This window comes from Herpailurus yagouaroundi, unplaced genomic scaffold, assembly GCF_014898765.1.
Source record: "Herpailurus yagouaroundi ecotype Mexico unplaced genomic scaffold, PumYag 77, whole genome shotgun sequence".
Lineage (NCBI taxonomy): Eukaryota > Metazoa > Chordata > Mammalia > Carnivora > Felidae > Herpailurus > Herpailurus yagouaroundi.
The window spans coordinates 42,934,298-42,958,366 of NW_024412388.1; the positions used below are offsets into that span (position 1 = coordinate 42,934,298).

Here is a 24,069-nt window from a genome sequence, read left to right on the forward strand (position 1 = left end):
GACCTTGAGCCTAGAGTCTTGAGCCAGTTGTTGCCATGAAAGGGTACAGGTTGAAAATTTATATGATACTGTCAAGTATTGAGTGTATTTTAGACTTTTTTTCTTTCTTTTTGTTTCGTTTTATTTATTTTGAGAGAGAATGACAGAGCACAAGCGGGAGAGAGGGGCAGAAGGGGGGGAGACAGAGAGAGAGAGAGAGAGAGACAGAGAGAGAGAGAGAGACAGAGAATATCTCAAGCAGGCTCCATGCTCACTGCAGAGCCTAATGTGGAGCTTGATCCCAGGATGCTGGGATCATGACCTGAGCCAAAATCAAGACTTGAAGATTAACCAACTGAGCCACCCAGGCACCCCTTGCATGTATTTTAGATTCCTGAGTGTCTATTATAGTTTCTTCTTAATTCTGGTAAGACTGTATTTCAGAGATGTGTAAATCTCCAAACTTGAGTAATATAAAGAACCTATGGTAAAATTCTGTTAAAATCTGAACTGTAGAGGAAAGGCTAATAATATCCTTGTCACTCTCCTCAGTTTTCTTTTTCGGGGAGATAATAACTTTGGACAAAGTTCGTATGTAAAGAGATTCTAATTTATTTTGGTGTGATTTCTTTCTGAACTAAAAAGAAGAAAGAGAGAATCCCTAGCAGGCTCTGTGCTGGCAGCACAGAGTCTGACATGGGGCTTGATCACATCAATTGTGAGATCATGACCTGAGCAAGATCAAGAGTCAGATGCTTAACTGACTGAGCCATCCAGGTGCCTCAGAAAGAATAATAAAGTGTATCTTTAAATGTGCCTAATAACAAAACTCTTTTTAAAAATAAATCTTTTGGGGCGCCTGGGTGGCGCAGTCGGTTAAGCGTCCGACTTCAGCCAGGTCACAATCTCGCGGTCCGTGAGTTCGAGCCCCGCGTCGGGCTCTGGGCTGATGGCTCAGAGCCTGGAGCCTGTTTCCGATTCTGTGTCTCCCTCTCTCTCTGCCCCTCGCCCATTCATGCTCTGTCTCTCTCTGTCCCAAAAATAAATAAACGTTGAAAAAAAAATTAAAAAAAAAAATAAATCTTTTGTGCTTGAGCTTTTTCAAAGTAGGTTTTTCTTGTAAAAATAATGCTAATTTAAAAGAAATTCACGCTATATATAGAAAAGAAAAATTAAAAATCCCCTGCATTTCCAGGGGTGCGTGGGTGGCTCAGTCAGTAAAGTGTCCAACTTTGGCTCAGGTCATGATCTCATGGTTTGTGAGTTTGAGCCCTGCATTGGGCTCTGTGCTCATAGCTCAGAGCCTGGAGCCTACTTCTGATTCTGTGTCTCCCTCTCTCTCTGTCCCTCCCCCAGCCAATTCTCTGTCTCTCTCAAAAATACACACATTAAAAAAAAAAAATTAAAAAAAATCCCCTGCAATTCCATTACTTTGAGTTCACTAAAATGTTAACAGTGATTGACATTGTTTCAGACATCTCTCTATGTTATACAGTGCTACATAACTAGGAACATATAATATGTGTTGGGTTTTTAAAATTATACTCTGTATACAAATCTATTTTTATGTACAATAATTCTTGATAGATACTAATCATACTAAGGCAATTTAACTAACTTTTTTCAAAAAGAGCTATTCTTTTTCTCTCTCTCTCTCTTTTTTTTCTTTGAGAGCTATTCTCTTTAGATGGTATTACATATTTACTTCATTGTTTCAAAACTAAAGGCATCTTGGGATATCATTACTGATATTAAGTTTCAGACCAATAAGGCACAGTTATAGCCACAGCCACACAGTTCTAATTAAACATCTATTAAGGTGACCAAAGTGGGTTGAAATAAAAGGATTCAGAAAAGTTAAACTGTGTATTTCATTCATGCTACAGTGTGAAAGGCATACATTGTGCATTTCTCCTCCTTATTGTACCACAAAGAACTTATTAACATCTAAAGTGATTGATTGAACTGTGGGTGGGAAAAGAGTCAGTGTGACTGGTGTTTTGACAAAGGTCCCTGTATTTCTAAGATTTTCATGATCAACAACCTTCCAGAGGTAGACAGAGAGCAAGGTTTGCCGGTTCTGAGCAGGCAGGCACCAGCCCAGGAGCCGCAGACCTGTCTTGCCACCATCTTGTGGGGATGTACCTGCATGGGTGGCGGGGGGTGGGGGGAAATACCTGTTTTATAACCCGCTTTTTTCTCTTAACAGTGTGTTCCATGCCCATACATATAAATCCTTACCATTAGTTTTAATGGCCACCTAGTGCACTTTTGAATTTATGTATCATCTATTTAACTAGTCTCTTATGATGAACATTGGTTGTATTTAAATTTTGCAAGTAAAATAGTGAGTGGTATAGTAAATTTCCCTTTTTAACTCATCTTTAAATACATAATGCTGGGTGCCTGGGTGGCTCAGTCAGTTAAGGGACCAACTTCGGCTCAGTTCATGATCTCATGGTTTGTGAGTTCGAGCCCTGCTCAGGCTTTCTGCTGTCAGTGTAGAACCTGCTTCAGATACTGTGTCTCCCTCTCTCTCTGCCCCTCCCCTGCTCTGTGTCTCCTTCTCTCTCAAAAATAAACATTTTTTTAAGTTAAAAAAAATAAGTACTTAACACCATGATCACTTTAGCATAAATAATTAAAGGGGGGAAATTATTGGTTTGGATATCTATTTTGCATTTTGGCATATATTGCCAACCTATCCACTGACCAAAAAGAGGGCACTAATTTATAAACAACAGTTTGTGGGTGTGACTGTTTTTTCTTCACACCTTCTCTAGTGCTATGTTGGCTGGTTTATAAAAACCAATCTAATAGGAAAAAATATCTTATTATTGTTTTTTTTTTTAAAGCAATTTCTTCCCCCAACATAGGGCTCGAACTCACCACCCTGAGATTAAGAGTTGCATGCTCTACTGATTGAGCCAGCTCTGAGGCCCCCCTCTCATTACTGTTTAATTTCTTTCATTCTGTATGTCCACTAAACTGAAGTTGGACTCTATAAGGGTTCAACTTGAATTTTTTTTTCTTGCCACCAATATTTGCCTGCAGAGCAATCCATCAGATAATTGCTTCTGCCAAGTTACCCCATTTTTTCCAACTTTATTCTGTCAAAAAAATCAAATAAAAATAATTAGAGAGTATCTGGTATGGCTGTATGTCAATCACTGAATACTTCATTGTTGAGATGAACAAACCAGTACTGTTTTTCCATTTTCATTCCATCTTCTTTTAACTTTGCAAATGTATTCCTCCTGCTCCCATTTTAATCCTTTTCTCCTCCCTCCATAACCTCACTTGCATGGACTTTGTCCCCTTGTTTCCTTCCCACGATTGTAAGTTTCCTAAATGTTTGTAAGGACTAGAAAGAGTGAAAGTCTTGAAATCTTTTGTCAATTCATGCATTTTCTGCATTAGCAAAGGAAGTCTGGCAAGAGATTTTATTTCCACTTTTGTCGTTGTTAGTAATACCCCGTTGCCCTTCTTTGAATTCTGTCTTAACTTTTTGTTCCAGTTAAGTTTGAGACAGGCCCTACTCCTTGACCTTTTGCCTACTCAGAAAGAAGTACTTTTCTTCACTCAAGGACACATTTAGAACTTTCTTAGTATTAATGATCTTTAGTTTCACAAAATGTGTATTTTCTCCCTTTTAGCTCTCTCCTTGTCCATTTCCTTACTCTCTCACGTCCTCTTCAGTGAAAAATGTTATTTTATCAGAGGATCAGTTGATTCTTAAAAGTAACAACAAGTGCAAAATCAATCTACATCTGTTTTAAGGAGGCAGGTGGAATTTCTCTCCAAGTATGTTAGGTAGAATTCCTAAATGTTTGCTGGGGTTTTCCTGCTCTGACTTGTTGGTGTCTGTCATAGCTCTATTCCTGAGGCATTATGCAAGCAGATGGCATGGATGCACCTGGAAATAGTCATTCATGAGCTGTTGGCCCCAAGGGAAACCTGGCTCTTGGGTGGCCCACTATATCAGGATTATTAACTCCCTCTTCTAGATTGTTTTCACAGAAACTTGAGAGATAAAAGATCTCAAGGAATGTGGAGAAGACTTGAACTTGCTTTTAAAAAATTCCTTTATGGAGACAGAAACTGCTTTCATAGGCTAAAGTTGGAAATATTGATGTAACCTACTTTGTAATACAGTATGGTCAAACGACAAGAGCCTTGAATTTAGAATTAAACCAAACTGGGATTGAGTTCTGGTCGTGCAATTTACTAGCCATATGTCCCTGCCCCTCAGGGAACAGCGTTTAGTGGGAAGATAAACATGGAAAAATTTTCCCAGGGGAAAAAAAATAACTGCTTTAACTAGAACCATGGATGCATTGGGCAAAGGGCTATCAAAGTGTCGAGTAGAGACAGAAATGCCTTCCCAGAAGAATTAGCAAGTGAGCAGGGACTTGATGAGGTTTGTGTGAGAATGTGACTAGGAGGAGGTGAGTGAGCTGGGATGGGGCATGAGCAAAGGCATGGAGGCACATGTGGTTATGGAATTCAGGATGATCAGTATTGTTAGAACATGAAGACTGAGGAGAATGAGAAAGTAGCTGAAGCTAAGAACAGATAAACATCCCTCAGATTTTGAAGAGTTTTGAGTGATACGTAAAGACAGACTTCATCCTATAGGGTATGGGGAGCCACATTTAAGAAATTCCACTTGGATGTGTTAGATGGCTTATGTTAATGTTAGATGAGTTATATTAGGTGGATTACTCAGCAGCCAGATACAGCATAGTCTGATGTGTTCTTAACCTTTATGAATCTCAGTTGTTTTTTTCTTTTCAATGAGCTGATATTAGTACCTGTCCAACTACTTACAGGGGTTTATGGAGATTAAGGAAATAATGTATATGAAAGCACTTGAAAACTTTATAGCCCTGAAAAGATTATTATTGTCGTTAATAATTTCTCCTAAATGTAACTTAAAAAACTTAAAATAACTTTCCAGCTTCATTCCCCCAAGATCCAAAAGTAATTGGTGGTTGACATATTACTTGTATAATTCTCTATACTAACCCAGAAAATAAGTTGACCCCTCCACCCAAAAATACTTTGCTTTCAGAACCAGTTATGTTTAAGTTCTAAGTGTGGAAAACCAGAAACACATGTAAAGGAATTTATCTGCAAAAAAAAAAGAGAGAGAGAGACTGGGGTGTGGGGGGGGGGGGGGGGGGGGTCCAGTATTTAGGCAGGCCAGAGTGAATCTTTCCGAAACTATGACAAAGGAAAGCTGCTTCAGTAGAACATGCTACTGTGCCCACCCCCATCCTCCCTTTCCTTCCACCAGTTGTATCCAGAAAGCCATTGTCAACAAAGGATTTGGCAGATGAGGGAGTTGTTGCCTGTTGCCTTTCAGATTTTTCTGGGCAAAAGATCCTAAGGGAGCTTGGGGATTGCGGTAGGCCTGGCTGTTCACATCATGTATCTATTTAAACATTTAATTTGGGGAAAAAGCCAGAGAAACGAACTTCATATAACTCCCAGAGTTTGTTTGTTTGTTTGTTTGTTTGTTTGTTTGTTTGTTTTTTCTTTACAGGAAGGGGAACAGTTTGTGAAGAAAATTGGTGGTATTTTTGCCTTCAAGGTGAAGGATGGCCCTGGGGGTAAAGAAGCCACTTGGGTGGTGGATGTGAAGAATGGCAAAGGATCAGTGCTTCCTAACTCAGGTCAGTGAAGTAATGACTTCATTTACAGGAGCACTGACAAGTTCACAAGGGAAAATAGAGGTCTGCTTTGGTGTTTCCTAAAAGGGGTGGCTGTAGAGGTATAGGACCTTGTTAAAGAACCAGTGAATCCTTGAGAACAGGAATATGTCACAGCTGCCTCCTCCCAAAGATTGGGAGGCTCCATCATGGAGTTGACAATCTTAGGCTTTAGAATTAGACAAACTAGTGTTGGGATCCTGGCCTTACCACTCACAGATTGTGGTTTTGGACAAATTATTTAACTTTTCTGAGCCTTGGTTTTCTGATCTCTAAATGGGAATAATAAATGGTACCTATTTCATAAGGTTGATGCAAAGATTAAGAGAATTATCTTTTAATTATCCTATAAAGCACATGTGGTAGCGTGTGGTTACATGGCCTTGAAAGTTCTGTCTGTACCCAATCACTACCTCCACTTCCTCTCATCCCAGTCTTTCTTGAACCCACTCCATTCAGCTTGTATCCTCATCGCTATTCCAAAGCTGCTCTTGTCAAGGTCACCAGTGACCACCATATTGCTAAATTGAGTGGTTCTCAGTCTTCATGATATTACACTTCTAGGCTTTCCTCTTATCCACTGCCTGTTCCTTCCTGGCCTCTCTTCCTGTTTTCTCATCTCCAAATTTCTAAACATTAGAGTGCTCCAAGGCTCAGTTCTGTCTCCATTCACTCCCTGGGGATCTCTAGTCTCATTCTTTTAAAACCATCCCTACACTGATAACTCCCAGATATCTTCACCATGGACTCATCCACTGAACTCCAAGGTGTATATCTAACTGATCCAAGTTTACTTGGATACTTGGTAGGTATCTCAAAGCTAACATGTATAAAACTGAACTTCTGACACCTGGGTGGCTCAGTTGGTTAAGCATCCAGCCTCAGCTCAGGTCATGATCTCACAGTCTATGAGATTGAGCCCTGCACGGGGCTCTGTGCTGACAGCTCAGAACCTGGAGCCTACTTCGGATTCTGTGTCTCCCTCTCTTTCTGCCCCTCCCCCTCTCATGCTCTGTCTCTCTCTCTCTCCGAAATAAATAAACATTTAAAAAATGAAAAAAAAAAAAGCTGAACTCCTGATTTCCTCCTACTCACCTTTAATTATGTATTCCTCTCACCATCAGCCCATCTCCGTAAAAATTGCTTCTCTGTCCTAGCAGTTGTTCGGTTCAAAAACCTTGGAGTCATCATTGGCTCCTCTTTTTCTCACACTCCACAGTCTGATCCATCAATAGATTCCTGGTCTAAGCTTCCATCATTGTTTTGCTTGGTCTTCCTGTTTCTAACCTTGCTCCCTACAGGTTCTTCTCCACATACCAGCTGGAGTGATCATTTTATTTATTATTTTTATTGCTATTGTTATTATTACTATTTTAAATATTTATTTTTGAGAGAGAGACAGAGCATGAGCAGGGGAGGAACAGAGAGCGAGGGAGAGAGAAAATCTCAAGCAGGCCCTGTGCTATCAGCTATCTGGTAGCTGAGAGCGCAGAGCCTGACTCAGGGCTCATTCTCACAAACGTTGAAATCAAGAGTTGGATGCTTAAATGACTGAGCCACCCAGGCACCCTGGAGTGATCCTTTAAAAACTTGAGTTAGATTGTGACCCTCCTCTGCTCAAAACCATCCAAAGGCTTTCAGCTCACTCAGTAGAAGCCAGAGTTCTTACACTGGCACCACATGATCTAGCCTCCGTTTTCTCTGTTCTACTACACTTTCCCTCACTTTGCTCCAGTCCTACAGGAAGGATACTCGTTGCCATTGTTGACATGCGGGTGTTCCCAGTTCAGGGGCTTTCTACTCTGTTCCCTCTGCCTGGACTCGTCTTCCCTTAGATATCCTCATGGCTCGTTCCCTCATTTTCTTTGGATCTTTGCCCAGATGTCACCTTCTCAGTGAGCCCCTTCCCTAACCATACTTCATACCTGTTACCATTTCCTCTTGCCCTTTCCTGTCTTTCTTTTTCTTTCCTTCTTTCTTTCTCTCTCTCTTTCTTTCTTCCTTTCTTTCTTTCTTATGAAATTTATTGTCAAATTGGTTTCCATACAACACCCAGTGCTCATCCCAACAGGTGCCCTCCTCAGTGCCCATCACCCACTTTCCCCTTCCTCCCACCCCCCATCAACCCTCAGTTTATTCTCAGTTTTTAAGAATCTCTTATGGTTTGCCTCCCTCCCTCTCTGCCCCCCCTCCCTTCCCGCATGGTCTTCTGTTAAGTTTTTCAGGATCCACATAAGAGTGAAAACATATGGTATCTGTCTTTCTCTGTAGGACTTATTTCACTTAGCATAACACTCTCCAGTTCCTTATTTTTATTTATAGCACTTACTGCCATCTGAGATACCATATAATATTTTACTTATTTGCTTATTGTCCATCTCTCCCACTTGAATTATAAGCTGCATGAAGATAGAGCTTTTTGACTGTTAGGTTCACTGCTGCATCATCCTCATTGCCTACAAGAGTATCTGATATATGGTTGGTCTTTGATAAATAAATACAGTAAAACCTTGGATGGCAAGTAACTTGATCTGTGACTGTTCTGTAAGATGAGCAAACATTTCTAGTAAATGTTAACTTGATAAAGCAATGTCGTGCAATACAAGTAGTATGTGAGGCCAAACATCACATGATTACAACTAAGCCAGTGATTCTTGAAATTCTCTTTGATATACAAGTGCTTTGGATTAAAAGCATGTTTCTGGAATGAATTATGTTCACAAACCATGCTATGAACTTTGAAAGTGACTTGATATATAAGCAATCCAATTAAAGCTTTTTAAGTAAGAAAGTGCAAGTTAGGGCTGTGCTTTAGAGGATGAAGCTGGTACATTAGATCTGACAAACTGCAAAGGGAGAAATCAGAGGTAGAGAGAGCAATTGGGAGGATGGATGTTGCTACCATCTGAGCAAAAAGAAGAGCCTCAGTGTTGACAGTGAGAAAAAAAAATGTTATGTTGTAGTTGCCAGGGATATTTGGGGTGAAATTGATGGGACCTGGAAGCTGTGTAGGAGAAGGAAGTCTATCAAAGATGGGAGAGTTTCCTTACTAGTACCTTATTGAGGAAGGTCCTGGAGGAGTAGATGACATCAAGAACACAGGAGGAAGGAAGGTTAGCTTTAGCAAGCAGCAAGGAGGGATGGATACTTCCTTCTCTGAGAGGGTAAATATTCAGGGGCATTTTGGGGTAGAAAGGAGGTTGGCAGAGCTCTTGGAATAAAGTTTAGAACTTGGAGACAGGAGAAAATGTTAAGAGTAGCACTGTTGAATAAGGAATCAACTAGAGATTCATGATGGAAGAACTGAGGCAGTAGTAAGAGCATCTTGTGCAGGCAGCAAGGTGGCATTGTGGAAAGTTTTTGAATTCTATATAGTCCCTTTTTTTCCTCAAAATGAGTAGGCAGAAAAATAATGATGTGTTTGGATTTTATGAGCTGCCATTCTTATGTTGTATAGGAAGAAAAACTAAATGCTTCATCTAGATTTAAGCTTATAGAAATAAAAAGAACTTTTGGAAAATAGCTATTTCAGGATTATATTTTGATATGCCCAGGCAGGTGATAAGGTGATATTTAAAAAATTTCTCCTGGTACTGATGCATAGGGGCACTTGTACCCCAATGTTCATAGCAGCACTCTCAACAATAGCCAAATTATGGAAAGAGCCTAAATGTCCATCAACTGATGAATGGATAAAGAAATTGTGGTTTATATACACTATGGAATACTACGTGGCAATGAGAAAAAATGAAATATGGCCTTTTGTAGCAACGTGGATGGAACTGGAGAGTGTGATGCTAAGTGAAATAAGCCATACAGAGAAAGACAGATACCATATGGTTTCACTCTTATGTGGATCCTGAGAAACTTAACAGGAACCCATGGGGGAGGGGAAGGAAAAAAAAAAAAAAAGAGGTTAGAGTGGGAGAGAGCCAAAGCATAAGAGACTGTTGAGAACTGAGAGCAAACTGAGGGTTGATGGGGGGTGGGAGGGAGGAGAGGGTGGGTGATGGGTATTGAGGAGGGCACCTTTTGGGATGAGCACTGGGTGTTGTATGGAAACCAATTTGACAATAAATTTCATATATAAATTTTAAAAAAAATAAAAAAATAAAAAAAAAAATAAAGTGGTAATACAAAAAAAAAAAAATTTCTCCTGTATTTTGTTATCATTGTTTGTCATGAAAGATAATATGCTTATGGAAAGCTATTGCATGATTTCAAAAAACCTTACTACCTGTGTACTCTGGCAGTGAACTTTCCCCATATTAGGTGCCCCATCCCAGACCTGAAGGGATTTCACCCTGGGGCAAGGTAATTTCTGCTGAAACTGACACTTGTTGGCAGCCAGGAGTAGCGTTGAAATATGGACTTACCCAGTAAAAGCCACCACTGGAAATTGCTAGCTCCTATTACATCAGCCAACAAGTGCCCATTTGTTAGAGATCAGCTATGCTAAAGCATTAATAACCTGTCCTAGTTTGAACTAGCATCTTAAAGAGAATTGCTAGGTTTTTTGACATGTACAGTGTTGAGAGTTTTACTTACTGTTGACAAAGTAAGATTTCCTTAAACGTATTTCATTTGCTTATATTCTAAGAGTTTGATAGTGATTATATAGATGACCGTATTAAGGACCTTTAGATTTTATGCATTTTCCATAATCTTTTCTTCCTGCCTAGGTGCCTTTGTCTATGAATTCTGCCCCTCCCTTCTCTCCTTTGAAACAACTCACATAGCATATCTCTAGGAAGCCAACTTTGATTAATCTAACTTGACCATTATCTTTCATTCCTTTATTCTGCCCTCTCAGCATCTACCTGAGTCCTCAACCCTGCCCCTTTGTGGGGCACACGATATAGCAGGCCTCAGAGTCTCACATCCCCAAGGTACAGTAGAAAGAGCATTGCCTTTGGAGACACCCAAACTGGGTTCAGACCACAGCTCTGTCACTTACTGGATGTGTACCTTCCCTGAGTCCAGTTGTCTCATCTAGAAAACGGTGAGAATAATTTCTATCCATGGAGCTGTTGTGGGGATTTAATGACATAAATCATTAAAGTGCTTTAGCATAGTAAGTGCTCAGTTGCTTCCTCCCCAACATATATTAAATAATAGTTTTGCTTGAACACATGGGACTCATCTAAGACTGCAGAAGGGCTTAGGGAACTGTGAAACTATCTAGATTCATCAGATACTGACGAACTTGTGAATGCCCAATTAAAACTGAGCTATTGAATGTTTGAATCCTTCCTGTAGCAATAGGAAGCCATAGCGCTTAGCGGTTGGGAGTGTGGGCTTTAGCAGCAGCAGGAATCTGCTTTCAGATATAGCTCAGCCTCTTATTTAGTAGTGTGATCATGGGCAAGTTTTTTTTGTTTTTTTTTTTTTTTGACTTCTCTGATCCTTATAGGGTTGTTATAAAGATCAAATGAGTCCATGTATGTAAAGTGCTCAGCATAGTGAAAGCTCAGTAAATGCTGATATTACAGCAGCAGCAGCAGGCTTCACTTTATAAACTTACTTTTCAATGACTAAGAGTCCTTTCTTGGAATATTAGGATCAAATCCAATTATAAATCAAGTCCAACAATCTCGATTTGCTAACTTTCTTTCTCCCTGTTCTTTGGTGATACAAATCTACATGGGAACTAGATTTTCTAGACTGTAAGTCCCTTCATTTTCCAAGCTTCACACCTTTTTTTTCCAGTAATAAGAAGATTTAGTCAGAAGCAAAGATGGAATAGCCATTGAATATCAATCTTTTTAGGGGCTATCCCTGAGTTCTAACACATATAATAAAAATTTTTAACTTTCAATCTTGTTTTAACTATTTAATAATAGTTAAATAGTTATTTATAATAATAGTTAACTATTTAATGGGCATGCTGTATTTTAATAATTTACCACTATCTTAGTCCATTTGGGCTGCTGTAACAAAATACCACAGAGTGAGTAGCTTATAAATGACAGAAATTTCCTTTTCACAGTGTGGAACCTGGAAGTCCAAGGTCAACGTGTCAGCCTTGGTCAAGGCCCTCTTGCTGCTTATAGATGGTGCTTTCTTGCTGTGGGTTCGCATAGTAGAAGGGGCTGGGGGCCTCCTTGGAGAATCTTTAAAATAAATTTTTAAGTATTTTATTTTGAGAGAGAGATTGAGAGCATGTGCATGAGCGGGGGGAAAGGCAGAGGTCGGGGGGGGGAGAGAGAGAATCCCAAGCAGGCTCTGCACTGTTAGCCCCTGGAGACTTTTATAAGGCATTAATCCCATTCATTAGGGTCCACCTCCTGACCTCCCCACCTGCTAATATCATCACATAGGGCATTAGAAGTTCAACATGGGAGTTTTGCGGGAACATTCAGACCATAGCATCCTCTAATCTCTTATTAAGGCACAGATTATATTAGCTATTGGGCCATGATTTGACAATCTTTTGAACTCTACATAATCTACTTATTATTCAGCAAGTATTTATTGATTACCCTTTATGTGTCAAGCACTCTTCAAGAACCTGGGGATATAGCAGTGAACAAAACTGACAAGGGCTCTGTCCTTTGAAGTGTTTATTCTAGTGGACAAATACAGACAGAAAACACCTGAACAAATAAATAAGGTAGTTTCAGATAAGTATCACAAAGAAAAATAAAACAATAATAAGCTAGAAAATGACTTGGTTTCAGGGAGAGGCCAACTTTGAGGAGGAGCCAGCCATTAGAGGATTATTGTTATATTAATTGTCTAAAACACTGAGTGCTGGCAAATATTTTTCTGGGTGAATTTTTTCTTTTGTACTTGAAAATTCTTATTTGTCCAAGGTAGACATGGTTGATTTAGCAATGAGATATTAGAGTCTTTGTTATACAGTCTTTTTATTCATTGTACTTTGATATTAAAATTAATATTTTTAAAACTTTCTATTATAAGTAATATGCATGTAGTATAAACAAAAATTAGAAGACTCAGAGAAACAAAATGGAAAAATGACTCTCCTGGAATCCCACCATCTATGTCAGGGGTTGACAAATGATGTGGGCCAAATCCAACCCACCACCTGTTTTTTTGTTTGTTTTGTGTAAAATTTGTATTGAGGTCTTGTAATAAAAAGCATACATCTGAAGTGTATAGCCTGATAAATGTTTACTGATGAATATGTATCTCCCAGATGAGGCTGCAGTATGTTGCTAGCATTCTGGAAGTCTCTCTCATGCCCCCCGTCATCACTGTCCTCTCCCACAAGAAACCACTATTCCAAATTCTATCACCATAGATTGATTGTATTTATTTTGGAAATTTATTTACATGGACTCATACAATATTTATCTTTTAGGTCTGGCTTCTTTTGCTCAGCATCGTAAGATTTTTTTAATTTGTTATATGTAGCAGTAGTTTGTTTTTACTGTGTGAATGCCCCAGAATTTATTCATTCCATGGTTGATAAATCTTTTCAATGTTTCCATTCTGGGGTCTTATGAATAAAGCTGTTATGAATATTTTCATATGGGTCTTGTAGTGAATGTATGTACTCATTTCCACTTGGCATATAACCAGTAGAAATACTAGGTCATAAGGTACAATATAGCCCGTTTGCGCATGTGTGTGTATGCTATTTTACATTACCTTCCACATTACATGAGAGTTTTATTTGCTCCACATTTTTGACAATACTGGTTACTGTCATTGAGCTATAATTTAATATAATAAAATCTACCCTTTTGAGAGGTATCATTCTATCAATTTAGGCAAATGCATATATTTGTGTAACCATCACCAAAAGTCAAGTGATAGAATATTTCCATCACCCCAAAAAGTGTTCTCATGTCCCTTTGTAGTCAATCCCCTTCTCCCACCCTCAGGCCTTGGCAACCACTACTCTGATTTCTGTCCCTTTTCCAGAATGTCATAAATGGAATCATATAGTATGTAGTTTTTTGTTTTGTTTTAAGGTTTTGTTTGTTTGTTTGTTTTTAGAGAGAGAGCAGGAGTAGGGGACAGGGGCAGAGCACAGGGCCCGTTGCAGGGCTTGATCCCATGACCCTAGAATCATGACCTGAGCTGAAATCAAGAATTGGATGCTCAACCAACTGAGCCACCCAGACGCCCCTTCAGATTTCATTTTTAAGTAATCTCTACACCCAAAGTGGGACTTGAACTTACAACCTTGAGATCAAGAGTTGCACACTCTACTGACTGAGCCAGCCAGGTGCCCCAGTACATAGTTTTTTAAGCCTGCTTCTTTCACCAAGATTCATTCATGTTGTTGCATGTAACATCAGTAGTTTCTTCCTTATTTTTCTCCCTAAAGGTCAAATAATTACTGTTTTATATTGGAACAGTACATTTCATATCAACCAAAAGACAAAAATGCAGTTTAACTTAAACACAGAAAATAATGGCTTCTCTGAAATGCCTTATTTCTAAATCAGACAAATAAACAAATTCTGTTCCCTTCCCTCCCCCAATGCAAGCCCACAGACTTTGCCCAAAGTCTTGTGTTTTCCATGCCATATGGCATCCAGCATCTTGGACTTGGGAGGCGTTTGAACATAGCAATGCAAACACTTGAGAGGTCTAGCAAATGGCATTCAAAAGGGACCTCAAAGTGCAGATACATCTTTTCAAACGTGTTACAGACTGAGCAGCTCTTTGAACACTATCATTGTGCTTAAATTCAAGAAGCAGGCTTTAAAAATGCAAAAGTGGGGGCTCCTAGGTGGCTCAGTTTGTTACGCATTGGACTCTTGATCTCAGCTCAGGTCTTGATTTCAACTCAGGTCTTAATCTGGGGGTTGTGAGTTCAAGCCCCACATTGGGCTCTGTGCTGGGCACCTGGGTGGCTCAGTCGGTTAAGTGTCTGACTTCAGCTCAGGTCATGATCTCTCAATCTGTGAGTTTGAGCCCTGTGTCAGGCTCTGTGCTGATAGCTCAGAGTCTGGAGCCTGCTTCGGATCCTGTGTCTCCCTCTCTCTCTGCCCCACTCCTGCTCATGCTCTGTCTCTCTTCATCTTTCAAAATTGAATAAATGATAAAAAAAAATTTTTTTAATGCAAAAGGCATATAAGTTGTATTCCAGTGCAGATTTTCAGCTGATCACTGGAAAAGATTACAACAATAAAAAAATCTTTTGTGTCACCTGCCCTTCCCTGCACCCAAAGCTGGAAATGAAGGATAAAACAGAACAAAACAACAATGAGAATTACAGATGGCTTTAGAATCATTTAGGAATCCACTACTTCTGATTAAAAATTTTTAGAAAATTGTTTTTAATGTTTATTTTTGAGAGAGAGAGATAGAGTGTGGGTAGGGGAGGTGCAGAGAGAGAGAGGGAAACTCAGAATCTGAAGCAGGCTCCAGGCTTTGAGCCTTTAGCACAGAACCTGACATGGGGTGTGAACCTACGAACTGCAAGACCAGGCACCCTGAATATCTGTTTTGAAGCAAAAACCAAACCATGCTCATAGTTTGTTTTGCAACTGGCTTGTATAACGGTATCATGAACAATATAACAATAGCATTTTTTTAGGTCAATAAATGTAGATCCATATCATCTAATGACTGTATCGTATCCCATTATATGAATATGATAATCAGTTCCCTCTTGTAAAATATTGAGTTTGCTTGTAATTTATGCCACCTTTTACCAGGCTGCCACAGAAGAGTACATGAGTACTCTTGCCCACACTACTCCAGTACTGGATGTGATCTGTTGCTGTCAGTGGGTTTTGACTAAAATGTACACATGAAACTGAATACTCTCCCTTTTTCTCCTCTCTCTTCCTACATATCTGTTTTAGATAAGAAGGCTGACTGCACAATCACGATGGCTGACTCCGACTTACTGGCTTTAATGACTGGTAAAATGAATCCTCAGTCGGTAAGTATGATGGGGCTTATTTCTTCCTAGTAGATGGGTCTTTTAGCCCATTCCCTTTCATCTCCCACCTCAGCCTCATACCATAAAGTGCAAAGTGGTCAAACCCACAAAACTCAGTGTTCCCTAAAATGTTCACTTAACAAATGACAAACATTTGTGGAGCAGGCTATGTGCCAGGCACTGTCTTGTGTGCTGGAAATACCCAGATGAATAAGAAAGAGTTCCCATACACAGGGCATCCACAATTTGGTATGAGACAGACCTGCAAAAGAGTTAAGTATATCCAAGTATCCATGGTGCCAGGGCCAGCTTGTGGACAGGGGAACTTGGGGGGATGGCGCAGCCATGTCTTCCTGGACCAGCACAGAAAGCCTCACAGCAGAGGAAGCGACACTTGAACTGAATCTTAAGAGTGACCAAAAGTCAACCGTGCATAGATGGAGAGTAGGAGCAATCCAGGGGGAAGGAGCAATGTGAACAAAGGCGTGACCTCGTACATTCCACATCTTTCTTTGCCCCATGCTCTTTTGGTCTGAACTACCTTCCCTGACAAACGCCTTTCCTTTCAAAATTAGCCCAGATGTTATCCCCTAAGACCTCCTTACAAGTTGTTGGGGAACCATAGCCAGTCGCTCTTCCTGGCCATCTATTGGAAGCAAGCTTAGCACTTGTCACATTATATTAGTCATGATGTGCCTATTTCTTCTCCATTAGATTGTGAGTGTCTCAAAGGAACAAACCATGCCTTATTCATCTTCATGTCGCCAGAACTTAGCATGATGCCTGACATTTTTAGGTTATCACTAAACAATTGCTGGATTAAACTGTATTTGTCTAAAATGTATTTATGCCTTGTGTAGATTTTCCTGGTTCCCAAATCATCAAGGGTCTTTTTATACTCTTTAGTCACACAGTGTTGAACAGACTTGATACACTAAGCTTTCATTAGACAGAGATAACAAAAAGAAACTGATGCTTCTTTCCATTGTATATGTTTTTTTGTTGTTGTTGCCTCAGCCAGCTTTGTTTCAGGTCTTATTCCTGCAGCCCCCTGGTAATTCAAAAGATTGGATAAAACAACTGAGTCTGACTCACACTAGAATTCCTTTTTAAAATGTTTTCTCTAAGCAACTAAGCCTGTTTCAGTTGATGCTTTGACAAGCGAGAGACTCGCATCTGTGACGTTTCAGCTGATTACACACCATTGGTACTGACATCTCCTCCCATGGAGCCTGCTCCAGAAATCTGGACAAAATAGAGACCACCAGTATAGGAGCTGGCTGTCCTTGTCCTTCCCACCCACTGCTCCTCGTTCCACTGTGCACTCCGTGCACCTCCTCGGCAGGGTGATCAGACTTCACATGTCAGCTGCCTCCATTCTCAGTTTATCTGTTTACCATCCATTCAGGGAAGCAAAGTATCCTTCAGCCTTTTTTTTTTTTTTTTTTTTTTTAATTTTTGAACACCTGTTAGCACTCAAAGGAATTAAAGATTAAAATGGCAGGTATTTCTATTAATATGCTAATGGCCTTCTGTTATGCTTAGAGGATTTGATTGGAAACCATTAAATGCACTGGAAATTATAATTTCAGTGTTTGGCTACAGTTGAAACAAAGCAGTGTGCTCTCCAGTGTAAAGCACACATGAAGAACACCTAGGGGCCAGATTAAAGCGATCCATATGCTTGGACTCCCTAAAGGGTGAAAATTCGTGTTTTCTCTATAATACTCAGTAAATAAAAAGTCATTTTCTCTTTTAATTTAAAAAAAGGAAAGATGGTGAGTTTCTCTGTTAGGTACTACCGGTCCATATTTTTAAGGACATATGTTAAATATATTGTGTTCTGAGACACTTGACCTTTAAGTCATCAGACAGAAGGCTGTGTGCCATATAGAAAGGAAATATTTAGTTTGTCCAGACAGAGGAGGGGAGAAAAAAAAAAGGAATTAGTCACCCTTACCAGAAGGTGTAGAAAAAGCAGAGCTCTGTGCATTCTCCTGGATAAGGCAGACGAGCTCCTAACTTCTTAATGTACTTGCTTAGAAAGCTAAGACTACCAGGAACTTTTTTCATCTAATCTAGCCTTTCCTTATTTTGACAGTTTTGTTAAAAGAGATCATAGCAGGAAAATCATGCTATGTTCCCAATTTTGCTATTATTTCTCTTAAGTTTTCCTGGGATTTTATTACATGATAAATTTAGCAAACCTCAAGTGATCTAATCCCAGGCAGTTGTTAAATGGAACAAATTGTGGCTCTGCACTTCCGGGTTGGTTTGATTCTTCTTCTTGAGCCAAAGACTAACACCAGCACCTCCGTCTCAGCAGGCTGCCTGGCCTCCCTCTGTAGGGGTAAATCCTTTATCATGTAGACCAAAAAAAAATTGGCGACATTTCATCCACATTGTATCGAATCTCACAAGTATCTAAGTGATACTTAGTGTTACGCATGTGTTTTTTCTCCCAGCAAACTACTGAAAATTTTAGTTCATATTCTTTTTTTTTTTTTTTTTTTAAGATTTTAGTATAAAATAATCTCTATACCCAGTGTGGGGCTTGAATTTATAACCCAGAGATGAAGAGTCACATACTCTACCAACTGAGCCAGCCAGGCACCCTCATTTCATATTCTTGATCCATGTGTGATATTTTAAAACAAAATCCATCTAGTATGAATCTACTTTGCTTACTATTTGGAAAAGGTACCTTCTGTGAGGAAGGCAGATAAAGGTAGATTCAATTTCTAAGAGAAGACATTTGGGATAGATGGGCCATGTGACTGCTCTTTGTAGAGCATGCCTTTTACAGAGCCTTCCTTTTGAGCAATCTAAATTTTTTTTTAAGTTCATTTTTATTTATTTTGAGAGATAGAGAGCTAGTGGGAGGGGGCAGAGAGAGAGAGGGAGACAGAATCCCAAGCAGGCTCAACCTGTCAGTGCAGAGCCCTCTGTGGGGCTCAAACCTGTGAACCACGAGATCATGACCTAAGCCAAAATCAAGAGTCGGAGGCTTAACTGAATGAGCCCTCCAAGTGCCTCAAGGAATCTAGTTCTAAATCTATTCCGGAAAGCCAAGTTTCATATTTTGAATAAAGTTTAAGAGACCTGGACAAATAAATGATCTCAGGGCTGGATCGTCTAGAAATATCAGCAATCTCAAAACAAAAAACACCAAGTAATAAATTTTCTTTCTTTTTACTCACAGGCATTCTTTCAAGGCAAATTGAAAATCACGGGCAACATGGGTCTGGCTATGAAGTTACAAAATCTTCAGCTTCAGCCAGGCAAAGCTAAGCTGTGAAGAAGTCCCTTTGCCTATCTTTGAAAATTAAGATGAGATATATAGATACGTATCCATATATTTCATTGTCAGAACTTAGATGGAAACCACACACTGGCAAATAATGTGTTTTTAAATGGGTGTGACCAATCCTGTTTTTCCTGAACTCTGGGTGAATAGAGCCTGCTGGTGTACTGCTGCTTTTGCTGAATTGCATACAACTGTGCATTACAAAGTTAATATGGTAATTATGGTTTGGGGTAAAATTGAGTTTCAGAATAAAATTAGGAACAGCGAGATCTAAAAACTATGTAAACAAAAGCTCTCATTTTGCTTATAAAGTATATTTCAAGAGCATTCTGCTGAAAATTGACTTTAAGTTTTCCTTGGGAGAACTAGGGAAGAAACCGAATACCAGTAGCTGGTAATTAGTGTTGTGCAGTTAATGTCCTTAACCTATTTTGCATTAATAGTTTTTAATTCTGTACTGGGATATTTTAAAAAACTTGAATTTTGCATTTCATGCTATCAAAATGGTAGTTTCTTCCCAAATCAAAATAAATCTGATCAGAGCTGGGGGCAAAAAATCTATAGGTGAACACAGGCCTATTTTTAAAATAAAAATATTTTTAAGATGAGTTTTCTTCTTGAAACATCAGTGTATTAATCATAAAATGCTGTTGTTAAAAATAATTGAACAAATAAAGTTGGCTTTGAGATGCACAGTTTTCAAAGTATAATCTCATTTAATTAAATTTGTAAAGCTCTCAGTCCTTTGTTATAATTTTCCTTTTTCATATAAGTTTGGTTTAACTAATTAGCCACATTTAATTTATCTTTCTTCCTGATTTTTCTAATGCTAATGTTATTTCTTATAACTCAGTAAGATACAGGGTAAAATGCTTTTGGAAGAATGTTTGATAGAAAATTAAAATAACTCTTCCTGATCTCCTTTGTTTTTATTGTGTATGTTCTTTTTTTTTTTATAAAAAAAATTTTTTTTCAACGTTTATTTATTTTTGGGACAGAGAGAGACAGAGCATGAACGGGGGAGGGGCAGAGAGAGAGGGAGACACAGAATCGGAAACAGGCTCCAGGCTCCGAGCCATCAGCCCAGAGCCTGACGCGGGGCCCAAACTCACGGACCGCGAGATCGTGACCTGGCTGAAGTCGGACGCCTAACCGACTGCGCCACCCAGGCGCCCCTGTGTATGTTCTTTTTGTTCAGCGTAAGTCTTATTGATAGAGAGTAAGAGAAACATTGGGGGATTGACAGTCTGGTTATCTAGGTGTGCTCTGCTCGTTACTTTGATGTGATCACTAGGTCTTGATAGAGGAGGCAGTGTGTTGTAGTGGGAAGAGCACTGGACTAGGAGCCAGGAGTCTTGTTTCTCCTAGGCAAATAAATAGCAGCCTGCTGGGCCTGTTAGAAAATTTTTCAAAGAGGGGATTAAGTAGGGGGTCTCTAAGGTCCTTTCTGCTCTGATAATCCTGGCCACAGAGCCCAGCAGAAGTGTTCTAGGGGTTGTATACAGGCCCCACCTTTCTTTTGTTAACATGTCTCTTCACCAAAAGGTGGCCAAAGGTAAAAAGCCAGGTTTATTGGCTAGATGTTTGGGTCCTGTGCTAATCAAATCAGGATTATGGGTCAGATCCCCTTTGACCATTCAGCTTTGCATGCATGTGCTGTGACCAACAGAAAAGCATCTGGTGATGGGGGAAAGACAGTATATTAAACCAACATAAATTGGTCTCAAGTTCCATAAAATGAATTCAGAACAGAATTCAGACCTACTTCCTAATCATAGTAGCTTCTTACCCTGAGAAGAAAAAGACTTCCAAGAAAAAAGGTTCCAACAGAATACCTGTTGTTTATCTGTAGTTTGGATTTGCTTTATCATTCTGCTGTTACTTGTGCCAGATAACAAAAGATGCCTGAAATAGGCTTTAGGATGAACCTTAAAACAAACAAACAAACACCAAAAAACAAATAACACCAAACACAAAAGAAAACTAGCTCTTGGAGCAGAAATATTGTCATATGTATGCAATTTATATGTATGATAGATAATGATGAAATATTATTAGTAGCAGTTTAATTTCTAGGGAAGGAAGCATCGTGGTTTGGAGGAAAGGTTAACAGGTCTGGGTTAAAACTGCTGCTGTTAGTGGTTTTGCTATTTGAGCAGGTTGAGTCTCAAGTTGCCTGATCTATAAAGTGAAGATACTAATATTTGCCTCCTAGGATTATTGAGAATCTAGAGAGAGAACATATGTAAAGCACCTAAATTAGTGTTAGGTACATCAGTCACTTAGTAAACGTGAGTTCGCTTACTGTTCCCACAACTACTGCCTCCTCTTGCCTCTGTGATAGGTGATATGAAGTCTCTATTATTTTCTTATGTCCCACTTTTGGAATCTTTTTTTGTTTGTTCATTAACAAATATTTATTGAGTGTCTACCAAACATAGGGTAATATATTGAAGGTGCAATGCTGGGCACTGGAGGTAGTGGTGAGCTTTTCCCATCATGGTGCTTACAGTCTAGAGGGAGAGACAGTTTACCAAAGAGATGGATGACTGCTATAGACAGTGATGTGCCATGCAGGAAATGGTCAGGGTGCTGTGATGAAGAATCACAGTGAGGGGCCTTCATTGAGACTGGTTACAGGAGACATCTCTGAGCAGGTGATATTTAAACTGAGATATAAAGGTGCAAAGAACAGTGCATGGAAGGGTGGGAAGGGGGCCAATGTGAGTGGAATATAGTGAGCTGGAAGGATAGGTACAAGATGAGGTTGGACAGGTAGATACATAGGAACCAATTGTATTGGAATTTGTTCATTATGGTAAGGCACTTAGAATCTTTTGAAGATGTGGCTTTCCATCCATTTATTTCTCACTCCTGCTGCCTATCCACTTTGCCATTATACCCTAAGTCTAGGACCCAGGTGAATGCAGCAGCTGTTATCTGGAGCATTGTGATCGTCAAGGCAGAGGAAGAGAAAAAGGCAAAATACACTTTGGGTCTTAAAGTTTCCACCCCAAAGTGATACATATCACTTTTGCTCCCATTTATTTGTCCAAAGAAAGTCACATGCTCCACCTAATTTCAGAATCTTACCAGGTACCTGGAGAGAATGGAGTTAGAATATTTATGAAAGACAGAATGGCCGTATGCAAGGGAATGAAAGAACTTAAACTGTCACTGTAGTTGTTATGTGGAGAATGTACCCCTTTACTGGGGGGAGAGGGCCCAAGAGTGGGTATCCAGGTGCAAGAAGATGGTGTCCTGGACTAGGGTGTTGGTGGCAGATGTGGATGTGGATGTGGAAAAGTAGGTGGAGGGAGAGCTGACAGAATTTGATGACTGGACGTAGGGGCAAGAATGACTTCCAGGTGAATGGTGGGTCATGACTGGTATGACCAGGAGACAAAGGGATTTTAGGGACAGTCACTGAAATAATAAGCTCCACTTTTGAACTTACTAAGTTTGAGATGCCTGAGAGATTTGCAAGTGAAGATATCAGAGAGGCAGTTGGATTTACCAAACTGGAGCTTAGAGATGAGGTCAGCTTAGAGATATACATTTGGAGGTCATGGGCATCTGGGTGGTATTTAAAGCTACAGGAATGGCTGATATCACCTGGGGAGGAAAGGAGGGCATGGAGTAAGCCTTGAGGAACTTCAGCTTTAGAGTTCAGGTGGAGGAGGAGGATCTATCTGGCAAAGGGGATGAAGAAGAGGGGCTTAGAGGTTAAGAGAAGTTTCTCTAGAAAAGAGTATATGTAGTCAAAGGGTGGGAATGGTCATCTATGCTTTGCTCTGTAAGGTCAAGTAAGATGATGTCTGAAAGTGTGTTTTGGATTAAATTTGGCAACATGGAAGTCACTGGTGATCACTTACAAAATTAGTTTCAGTGGAGTAGTAGGGCTAAAAGCTAGATTGGAATTGGTTTCATAAAGAGCTATGAATAATAACAGAAAAGTTCCATTTGGTAGTGATATGCTCAGTTTCCAAGTGATTAATACAGAGCAAGCACATTAGCTAATACTTTTAGCTCTAAGTTAGGTCATCTTGCATAGCACACATTTTGCAACAACAACATCTTGCTGTTCTCTGTGCCCACCCTCACCATTTTCTCCCTGCCTCCACCCCAATCCACTTGGCAAATTCCTTTTCATGCCTTAGCTTTCAGGAAGCTGTTTGCCCCAAGTTGAGTTAATCATTCCTTTGTAGTAATTTGTTTCTGTTTCCCTGAACAGAGACTGCATCTCATGCATCCATTTTGATCCCCCCCAGCACAGAGTCTTGGCTTGCTGTCATTAAGTAAATGAATGAGATAAGTTGAATAACAATTTGAAAACAATTCACAGGGGGTTTCTGAGTATAGGAAGCTTGTCACAGAAATGCATTCTCTATTACAGTGACCTTCTGTTGCCCTGATGATGAAAGAGAACATTAAAAATTCTCCTTTAGCCTGACTTAACCTGCTCTTTTTTGAGAATATTTGCAGCTTCTTAGAATAGTCTTTCAATTTAAGATTGAAGCAGCTCGAGTAATAAGAAAAGTCAGTTTGTGGTTTTATTACATGTTTTTAAAAACAAATTGGCCTAGTAGGTTCTTTGTGCATGAAAATCATTAACCCTGTTGCTGTATTTATCCAGATGAATTCAGACTCTCAGATTTCTACAATCCTTGTTGAATATGTAGAACAACAACAATGGAGAGCACAATTAGGAAGCTGAATGTGGAGGTCGGGGTAGTGTGGAGGAGTCACTGAAGTGTGATCATAAGAACTTGGATCAGGTCCTGTCTGCCTCTGGGAAGCTAAGTTAGGGTAAGGCACTTAAATCTCACCAGTCTTTGGTTTCTTCCTCTGCAAAAGGGGGGCACTGTTAATTCTTTTTTAATAGTCTCATTGGACTGTAAACATCTTGAGGGTAGAAACTCTCGGTTATTCATCTCTGTGTCTCTTGTATTAATACAGTGTCTACCGGAGTAAGCATCAATAAAGTTTCTCAAGTATTAGGCAATGATCATTAAAGTTCTTTTTAATATTTATTTATTTATTTTTGAGAGAGAGAGAGAGAGAGAGACAGAGAGACAGAGAGAGAGAGAGACAGAGCATGAGCAGGGAAGAGGCAGAGAGAGAGGGAGACACAGAATCTGAAACAGGCTCCAGGCTCTGAGCTGTCAACACAGAGCCTGATGTGGGGCTCGAATTCA

General features: G+C 39.7%; 1 protein-coding gene across 1 annotated transcript in view; it reads left to right on the forward strand.

Annotated features, from left to right (window-relative positions):
- Nucleotides 1–19,789, forward strand: part of SCP2 (sterol carrier protein 2) — a 127,389-nt gene extending 107,600 nt beyond the window's left edge. Inside the window, exons 14-16 of the mRNA XM_040470272.1 lie at nt 5,528–5,657; nt 15,485–15,564; nt 18,767–19,789. Of these exons, the coding sequence (XP_040326206.1) occupies nt 5,528–5,657; nt 15,485–15,564; nt 18,767–18,862 (306 nt within the window). The 3' untranslated portion in view covers nt 18,863–19,789. The remainder of the gene's footprint in view (nt 1–5,527; nt 5,658–15,484; nt 15,565–18,766) is intronic.
- The last annotated feature ends 4,280 nt before the right edge of the window (nt 19,790–24,069 follow it).